Below are 18,758 nucleotides of genomic sequence, written 5' to 3'. Positions count from 1 at the left end.
TCACATCTTAAGTGGAAAATGAAGAAAGCTAGTTACTTACCCAAGGACTCTTATGTTAGTTTCAAATACTGATACAACTATGTCATTATCTAAATTAACATCTTTTATCACATTTTTTACAGCATCTTCAAACTCTTTGGTTTTATTTAACACCTAGAAAAAAAAATGAACAACTTAAGTTATGTTAGGTTCTGATACTGTGAAAGTGATCAACTTCAAAAAGTGCTAGTAGAGTCATCCAAGTATGATATAAAGTTCAACAAGTTTAAAACAGGACATAAAGATGGCTCAAATTGCTTTCCTGCTTGACCATATTGTAGTCTGATATATTATGTGAATAGCTGTCAATGTTTTTTGCTAGTGACGTATCTGAATGACAAAGAAGTCTTTAACAGAAAATAGTTCATTGAAAATATGTCTGATGGTTACTCACTTTTATTACTTTCTTTCACAACACTGCATTGTAAGTCAGTGTTTTCCTATGAAAGATGGCAGTACCACCATTCTTATTTTCTACCACCTGCATTCTACACTGTGTGAAATCTGGAACTGAACTCCACAGTTCAAATTCATCCCTGCTATTATAGCTGAAAATAAGATAAGTGATTTATGGCCAAATGCACATAAGAATAAGAATGTTCCTAATATTCCCAACCACTTGATTTCTCTGGTCAATCACAGACAAACATCTCCTAGGACTTAAGTCGCAGCAAACGAAATCCTAAATGTTGCCTAAGAAAATAAGAACAGCCATACTGTATCTGACTAGTCAGATCCCAACAGTGTCAGGCCAGGGAGGTCCAACCTGTACTGCGATTGGCAGAATTTACACAGAATGAATGTTCTGTGCAGAATTTCTTTTTTCCCTGCAGTATTGGAATTACAGAGCTGCAGGTGGCCGCTGGTCCTGGTAGAGTCCAGTTCCCCAGCTTGTGACTGGACACTGCTGAATGGAGAGGCAGGTCTCTGAACCGTGGGGTGGCTCTCTCATGGCTGGCCTCTGGTGGTGTGGGTGTCAGGGCTGGGCTGTGTCCCTAAAGCTAAGCTGTGGGAGAGGGGTGTGGAGGTCTAGGCCGGGAGGTGCCCTGCATCTTGTTTTTGGGTGGGAGGTCATGTGGATGCTTGGGTTAGAGGTCTCTGAGGGGGAGAAGCACCTTCTGTCTGAGCTTGGCGGGCACCTAGGTGAGAGGTAGAGAAACATAAGAGTAAACAGGTAATCTTTTTTGTTGTCTGTATTGTTGCTGGCATAGTTACTAGATATTTTGAAAGGAATTACCAAAATAACTGAAACTGGCATGATTATATATTTTATTTGACAAAATAACACTAAACAGAATTTTGCAGAACTTTAAAATATTGTGAACAGAATTTTTAATTTTTTGATGCAGTCAACAGATTAACATGAGCCTGGCCTACCCACATCACTCAGGGGTGCGAAATACCTACCCCACATCCACAAACAATGAGTTAAGTGGACTGTATCATTTTTGTAAAGAGCACCTGGCATGGACATGGAGTACCTATAGAAGATAGACTGATAGAAGAACATTTCCCATCAATCTGCACAGGGAGAGTCTGCACTGAAGCAGTGCAGCTGTGCCGCTGCAGCATTTTAAGTATGGATAAGCCCTTACAATTACATTAATAGGGGAAGAAAATGTAGATTATTTTTTTAAAGTTATAACATGTAATAAGAACAAAATAGGAATTCATTTCATTTGGATGAACTACAAGGCTAAGGAACTGATTTAGTATGTTTTTTAAAACAATCTATTCCAAGGGTTCCATTGTTTTCAGGCCTTTACAACAGAATATAGACGATTTTTGATGGAATAAGACTTTACTGGGTTTCCTTACCTAACTTCACATTTCTTTCAAAAGAACAGAATTCTAGATAAATATAGTTACAGTATTCATAGATGCAACATTGCAAAACAGATCAAACGTACCACAAGAGTGTCCAAGGTATCAATCAGTGTCAGTGAAAACCTATGAAATAAAATTTAAACCAGATGTATAATTAAAATTCTGTATATGTTTTTGGTAGAGATTATATTATTTTTAACCCAAAAATCTTAGCAATAATGAGATGCAATCAGATTGCCTGTTGATTAAAAAAATGCTAGCTTTTAATTATGAAGAAGTGTAAATGCTCACAACAATTAAATCCATTATTTTTTGAAGAGACATTTGCGACTCGACTGACCAGAATGGGAGCAACGTAATAGTTTACACTTATGATGATAGGAGTTGTTTTCACTCCCCCCCCCCCTCCCCGCAGCAACCTTTGAAAACTTTGACATTTAAAATGTTGTGTATTAAACTAGCATAGTGGCCAACAGTCCATTGCTCTGAAGAGCTTATCATGAACCCATATACACCTTTTTCACCCAATGAATTCACAGGTGGCCTTAGATGTGCACTGATGCATCAGCAATTTCTCTTTAAAAATGTGCTATGTAAAATTATTCTAAACTGTTATACCATTTGATGAGGACTGGTCAATTTTTTTTTCTTGACAAAGGCATAACTAACCCATCAGTTAACCTCATTGCAGGAGAGGGAAAAGCGGTTATAGAAATTACTATACACTGTTTTGTTCCCACCCACATTCTCATTTACAGTTTTACACAATTCTGCATTTTTGTTCAACTAGAAACTCAAACAAGCTTTTTGAGTGTGCATCAAGTAAAGTATTAGTAGCAAAATGTGTTAATATTTGCATGTTCATATGAGATGATCACTGCTTCAAATACTAACTTTCCCAAGGCATCATCTACATCCCCACGACTTGGTTCCTGACCCCGAACCCGTCCACGGCAAGTTAAAGGCATGAGCTCATCAGCTGGGTAGGCATGTTCCTGTAAGAACAAAACCAAAAGATAAAGGAGAGTACAATTCAGTTTAATTAAATCATTGCAACCTGTTGCAAGGGAGCAGAATTGTAGTAAACTTATGAAAATCTAGGTATCTTCTATCAGGATAAATTCAAAATAACACAGCAGCAGCTTCCTCTTCATGGTTAGTGGCTGACAACTGTTAGACCACATAAATATGCCTGCCTGCTAGTACTTTAGTGCAATGCCCCTATCCCCTGTCCCAGAGTAACAAGCGTTTGAGTACTTAATGGCATCTCTGAAATAAATGCTCAACTCAAACACTTGAGGTACATCCTGTGTTTCCTGCAACACAAAGCACAGGAGATTTCATTTCTGAGGTGGATAAGATCTATGCTTTGAATGGAATAGTCTCTCCTCTCCCTCCCTCCCCCCATTAAAGAGAAGATCTACCATCCAACATTAATGGGGGGGCAGGGGGAGAAGAGTGAAAATGAGCCTCATTTTATAGAACAGGGACAAGGAAGATTAAAGGTTAAGGATAACATTTTTTTAAAGTACTTACATTACTTAGGAACCTAAATTTCACTGAAAAAAATCGAAGGGATAGAGACTAAGACACTTCTAAAAACTGGACCTAGATTCTTTGAAAATTTTACCCTATGTAATTTGTTCAAAGTCACAGAATCCGTGAAAATGAGAAAAGAACTAAGTCAGAACACAAAACAAAAAATACAACCAAATGACTAAGCATGCAACACAAAGGAAAACAATTGACTATATAGACAAGAGGAAAGACTGAGACCATGACAAGTTTGGAGTAGTTTTTGAAAATGATAGCCATTTTCCAGATATAAGGGAGGGAAAGAGGGTTTACTTTCCTATGTTCTAGCAAAACAGCTTTACTCTAACACTACTTTGTTGATATTTCTGATTGATAGAAGAGTACAATGTCAATATAGCTCAAGTCAGGTATATTGAATCAAATAGACATACGCTGAAGACAATGAAAATTTTATAAATGATTTCAATGTGAGCAGAAACAAGCCATAAGGCCCTAACTCAGAATTTTGGTAACTGCCAAACTAAAAAGGTACTGAAGTTGGAGAGTCAAAACTGACCTAAGAGTGATACACAAAAATATTTTGCTACTCTCTGGTAAGATTTGATTTTTAAGTTTATTTTTAAAATAGAATTTTGAAAAGCAATTTGCTCCTGGCTTTTTTAAGAAGCACATAAAGTGCTAGATTTTTTCTAAGTACAGTTTGATTCTCTCTAGTCTGGCACACTTGGAGCCTAACTGGTGCTGAACCAGAGAATTTGCTGAACCACAGGAAGTCAATATTGTCTAGCAGCATTACCAAAACTTCCACTATTAACTGGGCTCTTAAAAGACCTTTGGGGGAAATCAGAGCTAAATAATAGCACAGAACACTAAAAGCCACAACAGGTGACTAAAACTTTATGGAACCTTGGGAAACTTAGCCACACCCATGGTAAGTGGACATCCGGCTAACAACATCATGACAGACCACAGATGTTGCTCAACCAGAGCATGTGGGACTTGAGAGGTTTGACCTGTAATCAATATAGGAAAGAATAGGCAAATAAATTATGTACTAGGGCTTGCAAAATTCTATGAATTCACGATGCCATTCTAAAATAAAATAAAGTGCCTTTTCCATAGCAAATTAAATTGTCAGCAGTTTTATTTTTAAACCACTACCAGCATGACACACACAAGGAAATAAAAACATAAATAACTGTTATTTAAGAACAGTGACCTAGGGTTTTTGGAATTTATGAGAATCATCAATGTAATAAGGAAAATACAACTTTACACAGATTAAAAAAATACTTAAAACGAATGTTGTGTAAGGTGTTGATGTCCCAGAAGATGTATAGAATGAGGGAACAATTAGTGATGGAATAGATCTACCTCAGTTCTACTGGGAAACTGTTTGCTCTATTATAGTATCTAAATCTAGTAATAGAGTAGAAATCTAATGAGTAGTATGATGGATGCAAAACTGCAGCAACTGAATATATGCAGTGGAACACACAGTATTAGGGAAGTAAAATCCTGTTTAAATGGGTAAACACACTGCAGACACTGTTTAACTGGGTGCGGGTGAGGGGCCAGGCTAGAGCAGACCCACCGCAGGCCATTTCCTGCCAGTCCCTATCCTAGGCTGGGCTGCGTGCAGAGGGCTATTCCCGGGTACCAGTTAACCATCAGCCAGTAAGCATTACCTGTTAAGGGAGATGTTTACTGGGTAAACATTTAACCAACTAAATATGTGCTGTGACAGATTAGTGAGACTGTTTATCCACACACAGGAGGAATGGGAAAAAGTATGTGTTGTTCTTCAACTGATGTCCTATTGTTCTTTGAAAACTGTGATCCTATCACCATCTTCTAGTCTTCCTGAGTTCAGCTCCAAGAACCAGGGTATACTCTCATTTTGAATACAATATGTTGTAGAATTATCCTGAAAAACTAAAACTGTGAAGTAGATGCAAATTCAAAATTAAGAGATCACTAGCTGAAATTATGGAGAGAGCCAATCAAGTAATTTTGAAAAAGCTACTTTCAAAGACAGGCAGAAAAAGGAACATTACTCACAAAAACAAAACAAAAAAATGTTTCTGAAAAATGAGGGAATACAGATTAGTCATCTAGATCTACTGAAAGACGGGTTAAGGGTATGGGGCAAAATGCTGTCTTAAGTTATACTCCCTTTGATTCAACTGAGATCAGTGAGGTAAAGAAGAGATATATAAAGCAAAATTTGGCACACAAACTACATGTATGTCTTTAATTTATAAGAATGTGTCTTGATAGCGCAAACAGTCCTGTTTGTCAATATCAGGACAGCAAGTTAAGAACAGCCTTGTTACATTCTACTTATGAAAAATGCAAAATACTGCCAGTGCTGTATGACTAAGATTACTGACCCAAGGGACAAACAACTGGCTTTTCACATGTCCTTCTACAAGAGTATGAGGAAATGCTGCTAGTTATTATACTTGTTGGTAAGGGAATAAAACACTTTCTGCCTTCCCAACTGGCATATGAAAAAGTATAGAAGATATCCTCTTGCACACAAACATGAAATTTGAGCCTAATCCACTCAACATCAAGCCAAAAATGTTAATAGAAATAGAAAATAAAAAACTGTCAGCTCCCTGTCTCAAAAAATGCTGAAAAAAAAAATCAACCCAACCCCCACTTAATTTTCTTGCTATCAGAATCAAAGTTGAAATCTTTTCTTCAAGTTAAACAAACACTAAATGTGACTTGTTTGTTTAATGCTCTAGAATACGTGGCAAGTTAAATATTCTTTTGACATTCATAATTCCAGGATATGTGAAGTCACACTTCCTCTTAACCCAAACCTTAGTCACAACTGTAGAGGTCTCTCATCTTCAAATTTACAGTGATGCAAAGTAAAGCACAAATATCTGACTGAAGGGTTGTGTCCTATGTTAGGCAACATAGGTTATATTATAAAAAGCAATAAAGAGAGCAAAGAAGAGTGAAAGCCAGACATTTTTATGTAGTCAGATTACAATTAAATTGAAATTTCCTCTATCCAAAGACACTTGTTAGTCACACTGTTATGCAATGTAGAAAAGAGTCAATTTCAACAAAAACAACTACTTGACTTAAAAAAAACAGACAGACAATTCTGTATCACTTCATAGTCCGCATAGTTCAACTTTTTTATAAAACAGTCCTCACAATAACTTCTCTTCTGTGCTTTAATATTTTTGTTACTTATAAATGACAAAGACTCTCAGGTGCATACATTCTCTATTTACACATCTAGTTAACTTTTAACCTTTATGGAAGTTAAAAGATTACATCATAATACTGAGACATACAGGCAAGGTTCTCTCAAGGGATACTGGCTTCCCATGTGTGAGCAGGTGCAACTTATGAAATAAAGATCTGTGCTGTTACAAATGCTGCCCAGCAGACAAAATACAGTGATGAAAACAAAATGTTTTTGTTAAAAGTGTATTCTTTACTAGATTAATGTATTGTAAGAATAATGTGTAGAAAGGGCCTGATCTACCTTATCACTTTTGTCAGTATAGCATATCGTTTACTGGTTTGGAAAAAACCTTAAATCTTCTTAGATTTTCAAATGTGTATTTAGCAGGATCACCTGTCCCCCTAAAATGTTTCTCATTACAGTGTACTTTTAATATTGTATTCTTATCAATGACTTATTTTAAATACAGATATTCTACTGTTGAAATAGCTTGGTCCTATTCCAGAGTAAAAATTAATAAATAGGATATAACAAGATTGCCTAAACAGAGCAGTCTCATGTCCAACATGTAAAGACAACTGAAAGAGACCTAAAACTATTTTGACAACATTAAATTACAACTCATACACATTGTGTAAAGAGTCACAATTGTGGATCCCATAATTATATTACAACTACCTATTTAGCACCAGGGTATGCAGTATGGGCCTGATGCTACAGTTCTGTTTAACTGAAATGGAACTTTTGTGAGCAGAGGCTGCATGATCTACAATAAATGTATCTATCACAAGGCAAATATGAGGTTACATAATTGATTACACTTTGTGGGCCTAATGTTTAAAGTTATCTGCAGGACTATATATACATTTTTTTATATAATATTCACCAGCACTAACACAATATTATTTATGTTCACTAGAATTTTATAACACTTTAAGTGTTCTTGGTCTGTAGGTTTTTTCCAATTTTTTGTTCAGAGGTCTCACACCACCAAATAAGTCAAGTGAACACTGTTCCTGATATGGTGGGAAATCTATAAGAGGAGACTTCAAGCAGGTTTATGTAGTAAGGTTCGATCCTGCAATCAGAAACTTCCAGCTTCACCTGTAAAGAGACCCATTAGCTTTTAGCTTCCAAGGCCATCCATAAGAATCCAACTGAAAAAAAAAAATCAGACCTTAAGGCTGTATTGCAATCTCTGCTTCCCTCTAAAATGTTTGTATCCCATAACTTAACAATTACCTTCATAAATACTTAAATTCTAAGGGTATGTCTACACATCAAAGTTAATTTGAAATAACAGCCATTATTTCGAATTAACTTTCCTAGCGTCTCTACAGGCAAACCGCTATTTCGAAATAAAATCGAAATAGCAGGGCACTTATTTCGAATTTGGTAAACCTCATTCTACAAGGAATAATGCCAAATTCGAAATAGCTAATTTGGAATAAGTGCTGTGTAGACGTTTATTCCAAAAGAGGGGGCCTCCAGCCCTTCCCAGTTTCCCCTGGTGGCCACTCTGGGCCAAACCAGGAAAACTCTACTCCTCTCCCCCAGGCCTAGAGCCCTTAAAGGGGTAGACTCTGGCCACACTGTATGCCAGAGCCAGGCCTGCCAGCAGTCGCTACCCCTCACCTAGTGGCCAGAGAATGAGCAGGGCAGCCAGTTCCAGCCAGCTGTCCCCCGCCCAGTCCCCCAGCTCCCAGGAACCAGCCAGGAGCCGGAGTCAGCAGGTGCCTTCCTGGACTAGTGTGGAGATCATGGACCTCATTGAGGGTGGGGGGGGAAGGAAAGGCCTCCAACGTCCATGATCTCCGCACTACATGGAGGAACGCCGCCGTCTACCGACGCACAGCTGGCACCCTGGCCAACAAAGGCCACATGTGCACAAAAGAACAGGTGCGCATGAACATTAAGGAGCTGCGGCAGGTGTACGCCAGGGCCACTCAGGGCAGCTCCTCCGCAGGAGAAGATACCTGCCCGCAGGACCCTGACCAGGGCACAGAGGAGGAGCCACCACAGAGGGTGTCACATCAGCCGTACCCCCAAGTTGTCCCAGCAGTGGAGTCACTAGGGTCATTCGGGGAAGCCACATCATGTAAGTGCCATCACTTCTGCGCCGCCCCTCCCCCCCCGGAAGGGGAAAGAGACATGGGACTGCACGTGTGTGCCTTGCTTACCACGGATCACGCAGCAACCTCTGCATGTGTGAGCATGTGCTGTGCCACCCCTGGGCAGGTGGCTCCAGCTGCGTGCCACACAGGGGCTGTGGCCTGATCACACACATGTGTGTCTAAGAGACATGACATGCTCCTGACCCCGGGGCGGAACACCCTCCCTTCACAAGCCCCCTCTACACAGAGGTAAGGGACATCTCCCGCCAACCTCGGCCACACTATACACAGCACAGGGGCATGGGTGCGGTCCTGGGGCAGCTCCCACTCCCGGGGATAGCCGGACATTCCAACCACGGCCTCTGTGTAAGGACAACGGCTCTGACAGTGCAGGGCACAGCCATCCTCGCCTCGCAGAGGGGGGCTGGGCTTCACCCATTGTGTCCCCAGGGAGAACTGACCACTTCTCTTCTTTCTCCACAGCCGCACCAGCTGCATGTGCGGGGTGCACCCCGCCCGAGACATTCTCCCGCACTTGAGGGCTCAGCAGGTCCACCGCAACACTGCAGGGGTACCAAGACCAGCATCTGGGGGCCCTGCAAGCCCTGCACCGCCCCATGGAGCAGTGAGAGCAGGACGAACAGGAGTTCCAGCAGGAGCTGCTTGCCCAGGATCGTGCCATCTGTGCCTATCTGCAGACCCTGGTGCAGAGTGTGCTGCCTCGTGCCGCTCCAGCACCTGCTCCCACTCCTCCTTCTCCCCCTCCTGCCTCTCCCTCCTCAATCTGCACATCCTCCTCCCCATTCCCCCAGGGACGCCAAAGCCCCTGCAACCAGAGTGCTAGGAGACAGTTGGCTGGCCCAGCAAGATCCCCCACCCCTGAGCTTCCCCCTTCCAGCTCCCTCCTTCCAGTTTCCCCCTCCCCTCTCCCACCCTGTCTCCTCCCCTCCCCCACCTCCTTTCCCCAGTCTCCCCAGAGTTTCATACGCCACCACCCCTCGTTTTGTTAAATAAACAGTTTATATTTTTGAAAATACGTGTATTTTATTTGACATCAGGAAGGGAGGCTAGGGAAGAGTAAGTGGAAGGACGTGAGGGAGGAATGAGGCGCAAGCCTCCAATGGGGCAAACCAGAGAGGCTCTTAGTGCTCCTCGAGGTGGAATCACTCCCGCAGGGCCTCCTGGATACTGACAGCCCCCCCATGGGCATCCTGGATGGCAGCTTACAGAAAGTGCAGCCAGGCTTGCAGTCCAAGAGAAGCACCAGAGTGCCCAGGGGCAGCTCTGACTCCATGCTGCAGACATAGGCATGCGCACGGGGTGTGCCCAGGCACACCCTAATGTCTTGGGCCAGCTACAAGGGGGATTTGTGATGGGGACAGCACAGCCCCTCATTTTAAATTCCCCACAGCCATCTACAGGGCACTGTAGGGCAGAGAGAGTGCATGCGCAGCATCCTCAAACGCCGCATAACAGGTGAGAGGGGAGACACCTGGGCATGGCGTGATGTCACGTCTGGGACCTTAAAACCGCGCTGCCCAGCTCCAGAGGCAGCTGGGGCCCAACTACACACACCGGCCAGAGCCATTTTTGCAGCCCAGGCCCCTGCCCCATTCCAGCAGCAGCACAGCCCACCCCCCCGGGGACGCCCCAGGCTATGGCCTGGCCGGCCTGTAGTTTGGGCCGACTCTCACTCCAGCCCCGCAAGCTGGAAGGCAGAAGCCAAAGGTAAGGTAAGGGAGGGGAAGGGGGAAAAAATAAGGGAGGGGAAGGGGAGGAAAATAAGAGGAAGGAGTGGAAGAGGGAGGGGGGAGCAGGTCAGGAGAAGAAAGGGGAAGGCACCAAGGGACAGGGTAGAGGAGACAAATGCCACGGGGCCAAGTGGAGACAATGAGGAAAAGGGTAGGAGGGGAGGTATCAGTGGGAGGGGGGACAGGGTGATGCTGGGAGAGGAGAGTGTATGGGTATTGGGGGTTAGAAGGGAGAGAGGAGGTTCTGGGAGAAGGCTTGAAAAGAAGAGATGGGCATGAGAAAGGCAGGGATGGAGCAAGTCATGTGAGGGCACAGGGGCATGAGGGGTCTGGGGGCAGAGGGTGGTGAGGGGGAAGGCATCAGGGAAAAAGAGGGCAAAGGGGGCACGGACAGTGAGGGAAGGGGGAGGCACCAGAGGGTGCAGGGCTAAGGGAAGGTGCAGGTGCCAGGGGATTCTGGGGGTAAAGCAGAAGGGCAGAGACCTGCAGAGGAGGGACCAGCACCAGAGGAGAGCGGCAGGGCAGGTGTGTAGAGGGAGGTGTTAGGAGAGAGGATGAGGAGGGGTAACTCACATGATCAGAGTGCAGCTACTGGAGGAGTGGGCACAGGGGGGAGAGAAGGGCTGGGGGAGGGAGGCAGGTCTCAGGAAGGCTGAGGGCAGTGAGGAGGGCAGGAGTCAGGACAGCAGAGGAGGGTGAGGGGTTGGGGGGCAGCAGGCACCAGGGGAGCTGATGGAGCAAGCAGAGGAGACATGGCAGCAGAGGGAAAAGGTAGAGGTTTGAGATATGTATTATTAACTTGGGTGCCACATCCAAACAAGCTACATTAACTCAGTACTGGTGCACAACACAAAATTAATTCTGCTCATGGGAGGAAACTCTTAAAGGGAACACTTCCCCCAGCCTCTCCGCCCCCGAGTTAATGTCACTCACGCTGGTTTAATGCAATTGCAGGATAGCTGCGTGAGGGGGGGGGTTGGTGGGGCCAAATTAATCCCTAAAGGTAGGAGGATGGTGGGAAAAGTCCGGGGGGAAAGGGGAGGGTTTTACATTACATCTTTTACTTCTGGTCATGTGTCCATCTTGCCCTGAGAATGTTACCTCCAGAGGTGTGGCCAATGAGGCTTACCTAAAAAATTCTTTGGGTGCACACCCTAATGAAATGTGCTGCGCACGCCTATGGCTGCAGAGTGATGTGGTGTCCCAAGTGAGGGCAACCAGAGCACACCAAGAGAAAATTCTTTGCTGTCTCTCATCGATGTAAACAAGCAAGCAGGGAAACCTGAGAACTGGCTGTCTGGGGGGGGAGGGCAGCTTTAAGCACAGACCTCAGATAGCCTCAGGCAGCAGCCCCAGACAGCGCTGGAACTGGTTCCGGCCAGCCTTAAATGCGATTCAGAGTCCACTCAGTGTGAACGTGCTATTTTGAAATGCATTTTGTGTGTAGACACGTTATTTCAAAATGAGTTATTTCAAATTAACTATTTCAAAATAAGGTATTTTGAAATAAGCTATTTTGAATTAACTATTTCAAAATAAGATATTTTGAAATAACACTGTAGTGTAGACATACCCTTAGAGGCTACTGCATTTCAGATCTAGAGAGGGAAATATCAAGCACAGGTTAAATAATCGGTCAGAATTCCTAGCTACCTGTGATCAGATATAACTACCTCCACATTCATGTTTCTCATTTGCAATGAGACATTTCAAGAAAAAATTATATTAGCTGCACATACAAACTTCAACTTTCCCCAAGAGTTTCAGCATATTTTCTTTTAATCTTTCAGGTTGATAACAAAATTACGGACAAATGCAACACAAATGTTAATTAATGTGGAAGCATAATTGAAGAAAAAGATTTTACTTACCATGTAATTGCTATAAGCATGATCAAACATTTCCAACACTTGATTCCTAAGAAAAGGAACACGAAAAAATTGCTGAATTATCAATTTAATATTTCCTCTTCTACTTGTCAAACTTTAACACAATATAAGTATTATATAGTTTAATTTCTGGAGATTAATAACCGATGCCCTTCAGTTCATCTGTGGAACTTTGCCCAAGTAAAGCTAATGAAGTAGAACAACCAATGGCAAGATATTTTATGGTCTGTTTAGACCTCATGAAAGAGCGGAATGTAACATTATCTAAAGCTAATCCGAAAGTAGCAGGTGGTGCGCAAACTAATTCTGAACAGGCCAGTCCCATGATACCAGTGCTACTCCAGTCCTGGGCCTTCTTCTGAATAAAATGTGTTGTGTCCCTAAATTTATTGCGCAAGGATTTGTTCCTGGGAGCACTCCATTTGCAAAGAGAAAAGACCTTCCAATCATAAACACAATTTTCCAGTGCAATATAGTTTTGTTTTGTTTTTTAAAATCACAAGTATTATACTCAACAGATGAAACAGGTTACTAGATACTCTACATTTTCTTCATGGGCAAATTCTCCCAATTCAGTGAGTTTTCCTCACTGCAAAAAGGAAAACTCCCTCTGAAGTTAATGTGAAATTAAGCATTTTACATTCCAAGATGCCAAGGACAAAGTCCTATTTTCCCCCTGCAGTAGTTGGTGTTATCCACTTATTACTGCCATTTGTCTGCACTTAAAAGTTTAAACCACAGCTGCAGCAGCACTTTAAACTTAAAGTATGGCCATGGCACATGCACTAGGAGAGAGCCCATCCAGTGCAATATATAAACCACTTCCATGAGGGAAGTAGCTAACATCTGAGTCACACTAGCACTTTACAGCACTAACTTGCTGTGCTGGGCGGTGGGAGAGTGTTTTTTTTAACCCCCCCCACCCTCCAAGCCAGAAACTTACCCCTTCCCTCAGTAAAGTGCCAATGTACAGCTAGCCTAAGAGCCCAGGAGTTTATATCCCTAACTTTGCTAAATGCTAAAAAATGTTCATAATGAAGACAATGAATTTCTAGCTTATTTACAATAACCACAAACATTAACAACCCTTTTTGTCCTATGACTATAGGGATGTAAACAGGCCACTTCACCTTGAATGGTCTCTTAGATTAGAATAGTGCTAACTGCTTGATCTTGTATTTAGCTGTGACACCTTGAGTTTCTTTCCTAGACCTGAAGAAGAGCTCTGTGTAGTTGGAAATATGGGTGTAATAGCGTAGTCAATTAATCAATTAACTGATAAGCAAAAGCTTTTTGGTTAATGTGATAGACTACACGCATTTCCCCCCTGCCTGCCTTGACGGTAAATTTTTTGTAACAGGTTGGTCAGTAGCTCAGCTCAGTCCTGGATTGCACCAGGTCCAGGACCTACTCCTGCAGCAGCTCTGCATTTAAAGTGTATTAGGAGCCAGACAGGCAGGCAGCCCAGCTCAGTCCCTGCTCATGCCATGTCTGGGAGTTCAGAACCCACCCTGGAACAAGGGCTGCTGCCACCCCACACTGCTGCCTCTGTATCAGAGGCAGCAGCGTGGGGTGACAGGCAGTGGGTCCATGAGGGGAGTTGTTTTTTAAACTGGCTCCCCTTGCGGACCAGCTCTTGCCTGACATCCCACGTTGCTGCCCCTGATACAGAGACAGCAGCACGGAGTGGCAGGGGACTCCTCGGAAGTGGGGCCAGAGCACAGTGGCTGCCGACCCCAGCCCCAGGGACTATAGAATACTCAAGTAACCAATAAACAATTAACCAATATTTAAAATCCCTAGATGGAAACAGTTGTCTTTTCATCAACAGAAGCTAGTTCAATAAAAGTTATTAACTCACTCACTTTGTCTATCTGAAAGCCAGTAAAGAGGCACACTCCTCACTCTGTGAATCCCCACAACACAGTTCTGTGTTCCTTCTGTGATAATTGGTATCATCAACACCCAAATCTATTTTACATGTCAGTGGAATCAAAAGCTACCTCTGTATCATATTTTCCCTCAATTAAAATTTTGCTAAGGAAAGAAAAAGTGGTTTTAATATTATGTACAGGCAGTCCCCGAGTTACGCGGATCCGACTTACGTCGGATCCGCAGTTACAAACGGGGCCGTTCCTCTCCCTGGTCTGCTGGAGACCAGGGAGAGGAAGCAAAGTGGCGGAACACGTGGGCAGCGGACAGGGCTGTCCGCTGCCCACGCGCTCCGAGGTTTGGCTCTGCTTTGCCCCCCTCCCCGTCCCCCTGGTCTGCAGACCGGGGGGGGGGGGGGCAAAGCAGAGCCAAGCCGCGGAGCGCCCGGCCAGCTGACAGCCCAGACGCGTCTGGGCTGTCAGCTGATCGCGCGCTCCGCGGCTTGGCTCTGCTTCGCTCTGCTTTGCCCCCCCCCCCCGGTCTGCAGACCAGGGGGACGGGAGGGGGGGGCAAAGCAGAGCCAAGCAGAGCCAAGCCGCGGAGCGCGCGGTCAGCTGACAGCTGTCAGCTGGCCGCGTCCTCCGCGGCTTGGCTCTGCTTTGCCCCCCCCTTCCCCCTGGTCTGCAGACCAGGGGAACGGGGGGGAGGGGGGCGCAAAGCAGAGCAAAGCCGCGGAGCACGTGGGCAGCGGACAGCCCAGACGCGTCTGGGCTGTCCGCTGCCCGCGTGTTCCGCCGCTTTGCTCCCCGTCCCCCTGGTCTGCAGACCAGGGGGACGGGGAACAAAGCAGAGCAAAGCCACGGAGCCCGAGCTGTCTGGGCTGTCCCGCTGCCCCCGTGCTCCATGGCTTTGCTCCGGACACCTGTGGTACAGCAGCTGGGGCGCTGCCAGTTGGTCCCGTAGCGCCGCTCTGGCCGCTACTGGACCAACCAGGCAGCATCCCAGCTGTTCTGCCCCAGGCGTCCTGATTCAGCCACTGCTGGTCAGATTCAGCAGCGGCTGAATCAGGACGCCTGGGGCAGAGCAGCTTGGCTGCTGCTGGGTTGGTCCAGTAGCGCCGAGGAGCGGCCGTGCTACTGGACCAACCCAGCAGCACCCCAGCTGCTCTGCCCCAGGTGTCCCCAAGTCAGCCGCTGCTGAAACTGACCAGTGGCTGACTACAGGAAGCCCCTGCCCCGGGCTTCCTGGAATCAGCCGCTGATCAGTTTCAGCAGCAGCTGACTTGGGGATGCCTGGGGTTCTTAAGTTGAATCTGTATGTAAGTCAGAACTGGCGTCCAGATTCAGCCGCTGTTGAAACTGATCAGTTTCAGCAGCGGCTGAATCTGGACGCCAGTTCCGACTTACATACAGATTCAACTTAAGAACAAACTTACAGTCCCTATCTTGTACGTAACCCGGGGACTGCTTGTATATGTTTGTAATGTCTAAATACAGTTCTGCCTGTACTGACAGATCCTACCTCACCAATTCATCAGATGGCACGCAGAATATAACAAGTTAAACAATGTCCCTAAAAACGTAAACAGGCCAGGAAAAGGAGTCTAAACCACTTGGGTAGCCATGTTAGCAACATATAACTGCAAGTATTGCTTTGAGAACTTTCTATGAAAGATCCAATAAGGACACATCATAATTAAATAAAGTCTCTTATCTAATGTTCAAGTAACTCCATAATGGAACCTCTAATGAAGTTTCACAACACCTTTGTGAAATATTACTTTCTTCCTTTTACAGAAGATTACAGTAGGCATGAAAGAGGTACTGAAATTATCAAGGTGACAACGTGGCAATCGTGATCAGAATGCAGAAATGCCTTTAAAAAAATCCTACTCTATGCACTGTAATACATACCTCATCACTGACCTACTCATTATCCTCTACCTATAAAAAGAGTTTTAAGAATAATTAGCAAATCTATTATGTATTTGAGAGAGTTAGTCTGAGTGCGCATTTGTTTGTCTGTTCAAGAACTCTCCTAAGCGATAAGAGCAAGAACCACCAAATTTGGTATTCAGCTGCTTCTTGTCATAATTTAAACTTAGCTGTTCCAGGAAAATGGGATGTGCCTAGAATGGGATTGTTTCTGATAAAAGGGAAAGGGAAGACTCTGCTACATAATGACCACATGGAGGCAACAGGGGATATGGGATGAAGAGCAGATAGTTATACTGTACAGTGACCATAAGGGGGCATCAGGGGCCAGAGATGGGTACAGTAGTTTTCTGTATTCCTCACTATGCCTGGGGAGAGCAAGGGGCAGATGAACCCGGTCCTGCCCCAACCAGGAGACATGCACTCCTTCCCTCCCAGGCCCATAGGAGCTGCAGCAGCTATGGAGAGGACTGGGGTAGTCCTCTGTTCCTGGAGCAGCCTGAACTCTGAAGTCCTCCTCCCCAACCCCATCCCGGAGCAACGATTTAAATGAAGAAAAATGAATTGAGTGAAGGACCCCAAGCAATGCTGGCTACATCTTCTAGTTAGATATAAATGCAACTTGGGATCCCTAAGCAATTTGTTTTATTGCTCACAGTGACTGAGCAGGGATGCATCTCAACTTTTATCAGTATGAAAGATCTTATCATTACTCTAAACCTTGACTTGTTCCAGAAACACTGCCATCATTAGACCAATACCTGAAGACCTATTGGGCATGGCTTTGACCTTTGACTGTTACCCACAGCTACGTACAATCCCTGACACTGCAATCTACATGACCACACAGTGTCAAATGCCGGCGGGACATGACGACCTGACAGTGAGGCAGATGTGACTGGGGCTGTCATACCAAAAAGACAGGTGTCCAAGGTCATCAAAGCGCGTCTCCGAGGAGCGAGCCACCGCGCTCAGATTTAGCCAAGCCTGGGAACGTCACGTAGGTCGGTGGCTAATGGTGCTGGCGACCAGCGCGATGCGGACGAGAGCCGTGCATGGGCGGAGGGGGGCTCGGCCACACCCCGGTAGGAGCGGGGGGCAGCCAGGCGGCCCCATAGGGCTGCGCTCCCCGTCCCCACCCGGGGAGAGGTGGCGGCCGCGAAGTCCGCGCCCCTTGCACGGGGCCAGAGGCTGAGCTCCGGCAGAGCGAGCTGACAGCCGGGGGCAGTGGCAAGGCAGCCCCAGACCCGGGCGTGCCATAGCCCGCTCCCGCCCGCCCCAAGGGTGAGCGCGCACCACCCGCCCCGCCCGGGCCTCCCCGCTTACCCGAGCCGGCGCTTCTCCTCCCTGCTCATGGCTCCCGCGCCCGGGGCGGCTGCCAGCATCGACGAGGCGGAGAGAAGGCCCAAGGCCAGCAGCTTCCATCCCCCGCAGCGGGCTGCGGGGTCCCCGCTCCTCCCGGCCCCACCCGCAGCCCCGCTCATGGCAGCAGCTGCCCGCCGCCTCGCTAGGCCCGGCTCAGCCTCAGCCCCATCCTCGCCGCCCGCCCCTCTCGCTGGCGGCGCCTGCTGCGGCTGCCGCTCTCCCCGCCGCCGCCGACGCGAAAACGGAAGGGAACTGCCCTCCGCTTTCCTGTGGCGTAGCCAAGGAAACAGTCTCCTCCCGCGGCTTCCGGGTTCAACACATCACGTGGCGCCGCGGTGGACCAATCGGAGCAAAAGGGGCTGGGTTCGGCTTGTGCCACGTGATTCCGGTATAAGACTTGAGTGGAGTGAGACGTGGACAAAAGGAGGGGTCAGCGCATGTCGAGGCAGATGGCGTGCCGAGGACTACAAGTTCCATCATGCAACGCTCCAGCTCGGACCGGCTGCTAAGATCTAGGGGGAGCACGGCCTTCTGGGAGCTGTAGTCTGAATTGGTCTGAGCCGGCTGGCTGCTCGGGGAGCCTTGCGCACTGGAACCTGTAGTTTTTGAGTTGTCCTGACCGAGCGTTCTGTAAAGGGCCCTACTTCTAGGCAGTCAGGGTGGCTGCAGTGCTACCCTCCAGTGCAGGAGTGGGGGGAGCTGTTCTGCTGGGCTCTGACCCCCATTGCTCCTGCTGCCTGTCACAAGGTCCTCAGCCCGCACAGGAGCCCAGACTGCCTAAGGGAAAGAGTTCCCAGCGGTCACAACTTGGCAGCAGTCCGGGGCTACATGGTTTCGCTGAAAGCTCCAGGTGCTGAACTCAGACGAGTTTGTGAGAAAAGCAGCTTTAATGCAAACAAAACGTTTGCAGCATTCACCACAACGCCTCACATTAGCATCTGCATGTAGCTCCTCAAGCCCATAAATTAAAAGGCACATACATACCTCACGCCCAATTCCCCTCCGTGCCCCTAACAAAGAAATTCATGATTTCTGAGCCCTGACTTTTTTTAACCTTAAGCCTGATGCATGAATACAACAGTGAAGAAGGTCTTATACGGTTTTGCTGAATTTTCTTGAAATCTTGATGAACTCTGTGTCCAGCATTAACACTGAGACCTTGTGGAAATCACTGCTCCCTTGACTCAGTTGAGCCAACTTTCAAAGCGTGAAAT

The 18,758-nt window shown here is 46.0% G+C and overlaps 1 protein-coding gene across 2 annotated transcripts in view; it reads right to left on the bottom strand.

Moving 5' to 3' along the window:
- Positions 1 to 17,819, bottom strand: part of EDEM3 (ER degradation enhancing alpha-mannosidase like protein 3) — a 45,941-nt gene extending 28,122 nt beyond the window's left edge. The window contains exons 1-5 of one of the 2 annotated variants that reach the window (XM_075936768.2): positions 17,506 to 17,819; positions 12,356 to 12,401; positions 2,761 to 2,861; positions 1,950 to 1,989; positions 41 to 153 (exon numbers count right to left, since the gene is read on the bottom strand). In XM_075936768.2, the coding sequence (XP_075792883.1) occupies positions 41 to 153; positions 1,950 to 1,989; positions 2,761 to 2,861; positions 12,356 to 12,401; positions 17,506 to 17,663 (458 nt within the window). In that variant the 5' untranslated portion in view covers positions 17,664 to 17,819. The remainder of the gene's footprint in view (positions 1 to 40; positions 154 to 1,949; positions 1,990 to 2,760; positions 2,862 to 12,355; positions 12,402 to 17,505) is intronic. The other variant, XM_075936767.2, reaches the window with a different exon arrangement.
- Between the last annotated feature and the right edge of the window lie 939 nt (positions 17,820 to 18,758).

This window comes from Pelodiscus sinensis, chromosome 9 (assembly GCF_052426305.1).
Source record: "Pelodiscus sinensis isolate ZL-2025 chromosome 9, ASM5242630v1, whole genome shotgun sequence".
Lineage (NCBI taxonomy): Eukaryota > Metazoa > Chordata > Testudines > Trionychidae > Pelodiscus > Pelodiscus sinensis.
Note: the sequence above shows the minus strand (reverse complement) of the source record. Positions and strands in the feature narration are given on the sequence as shown.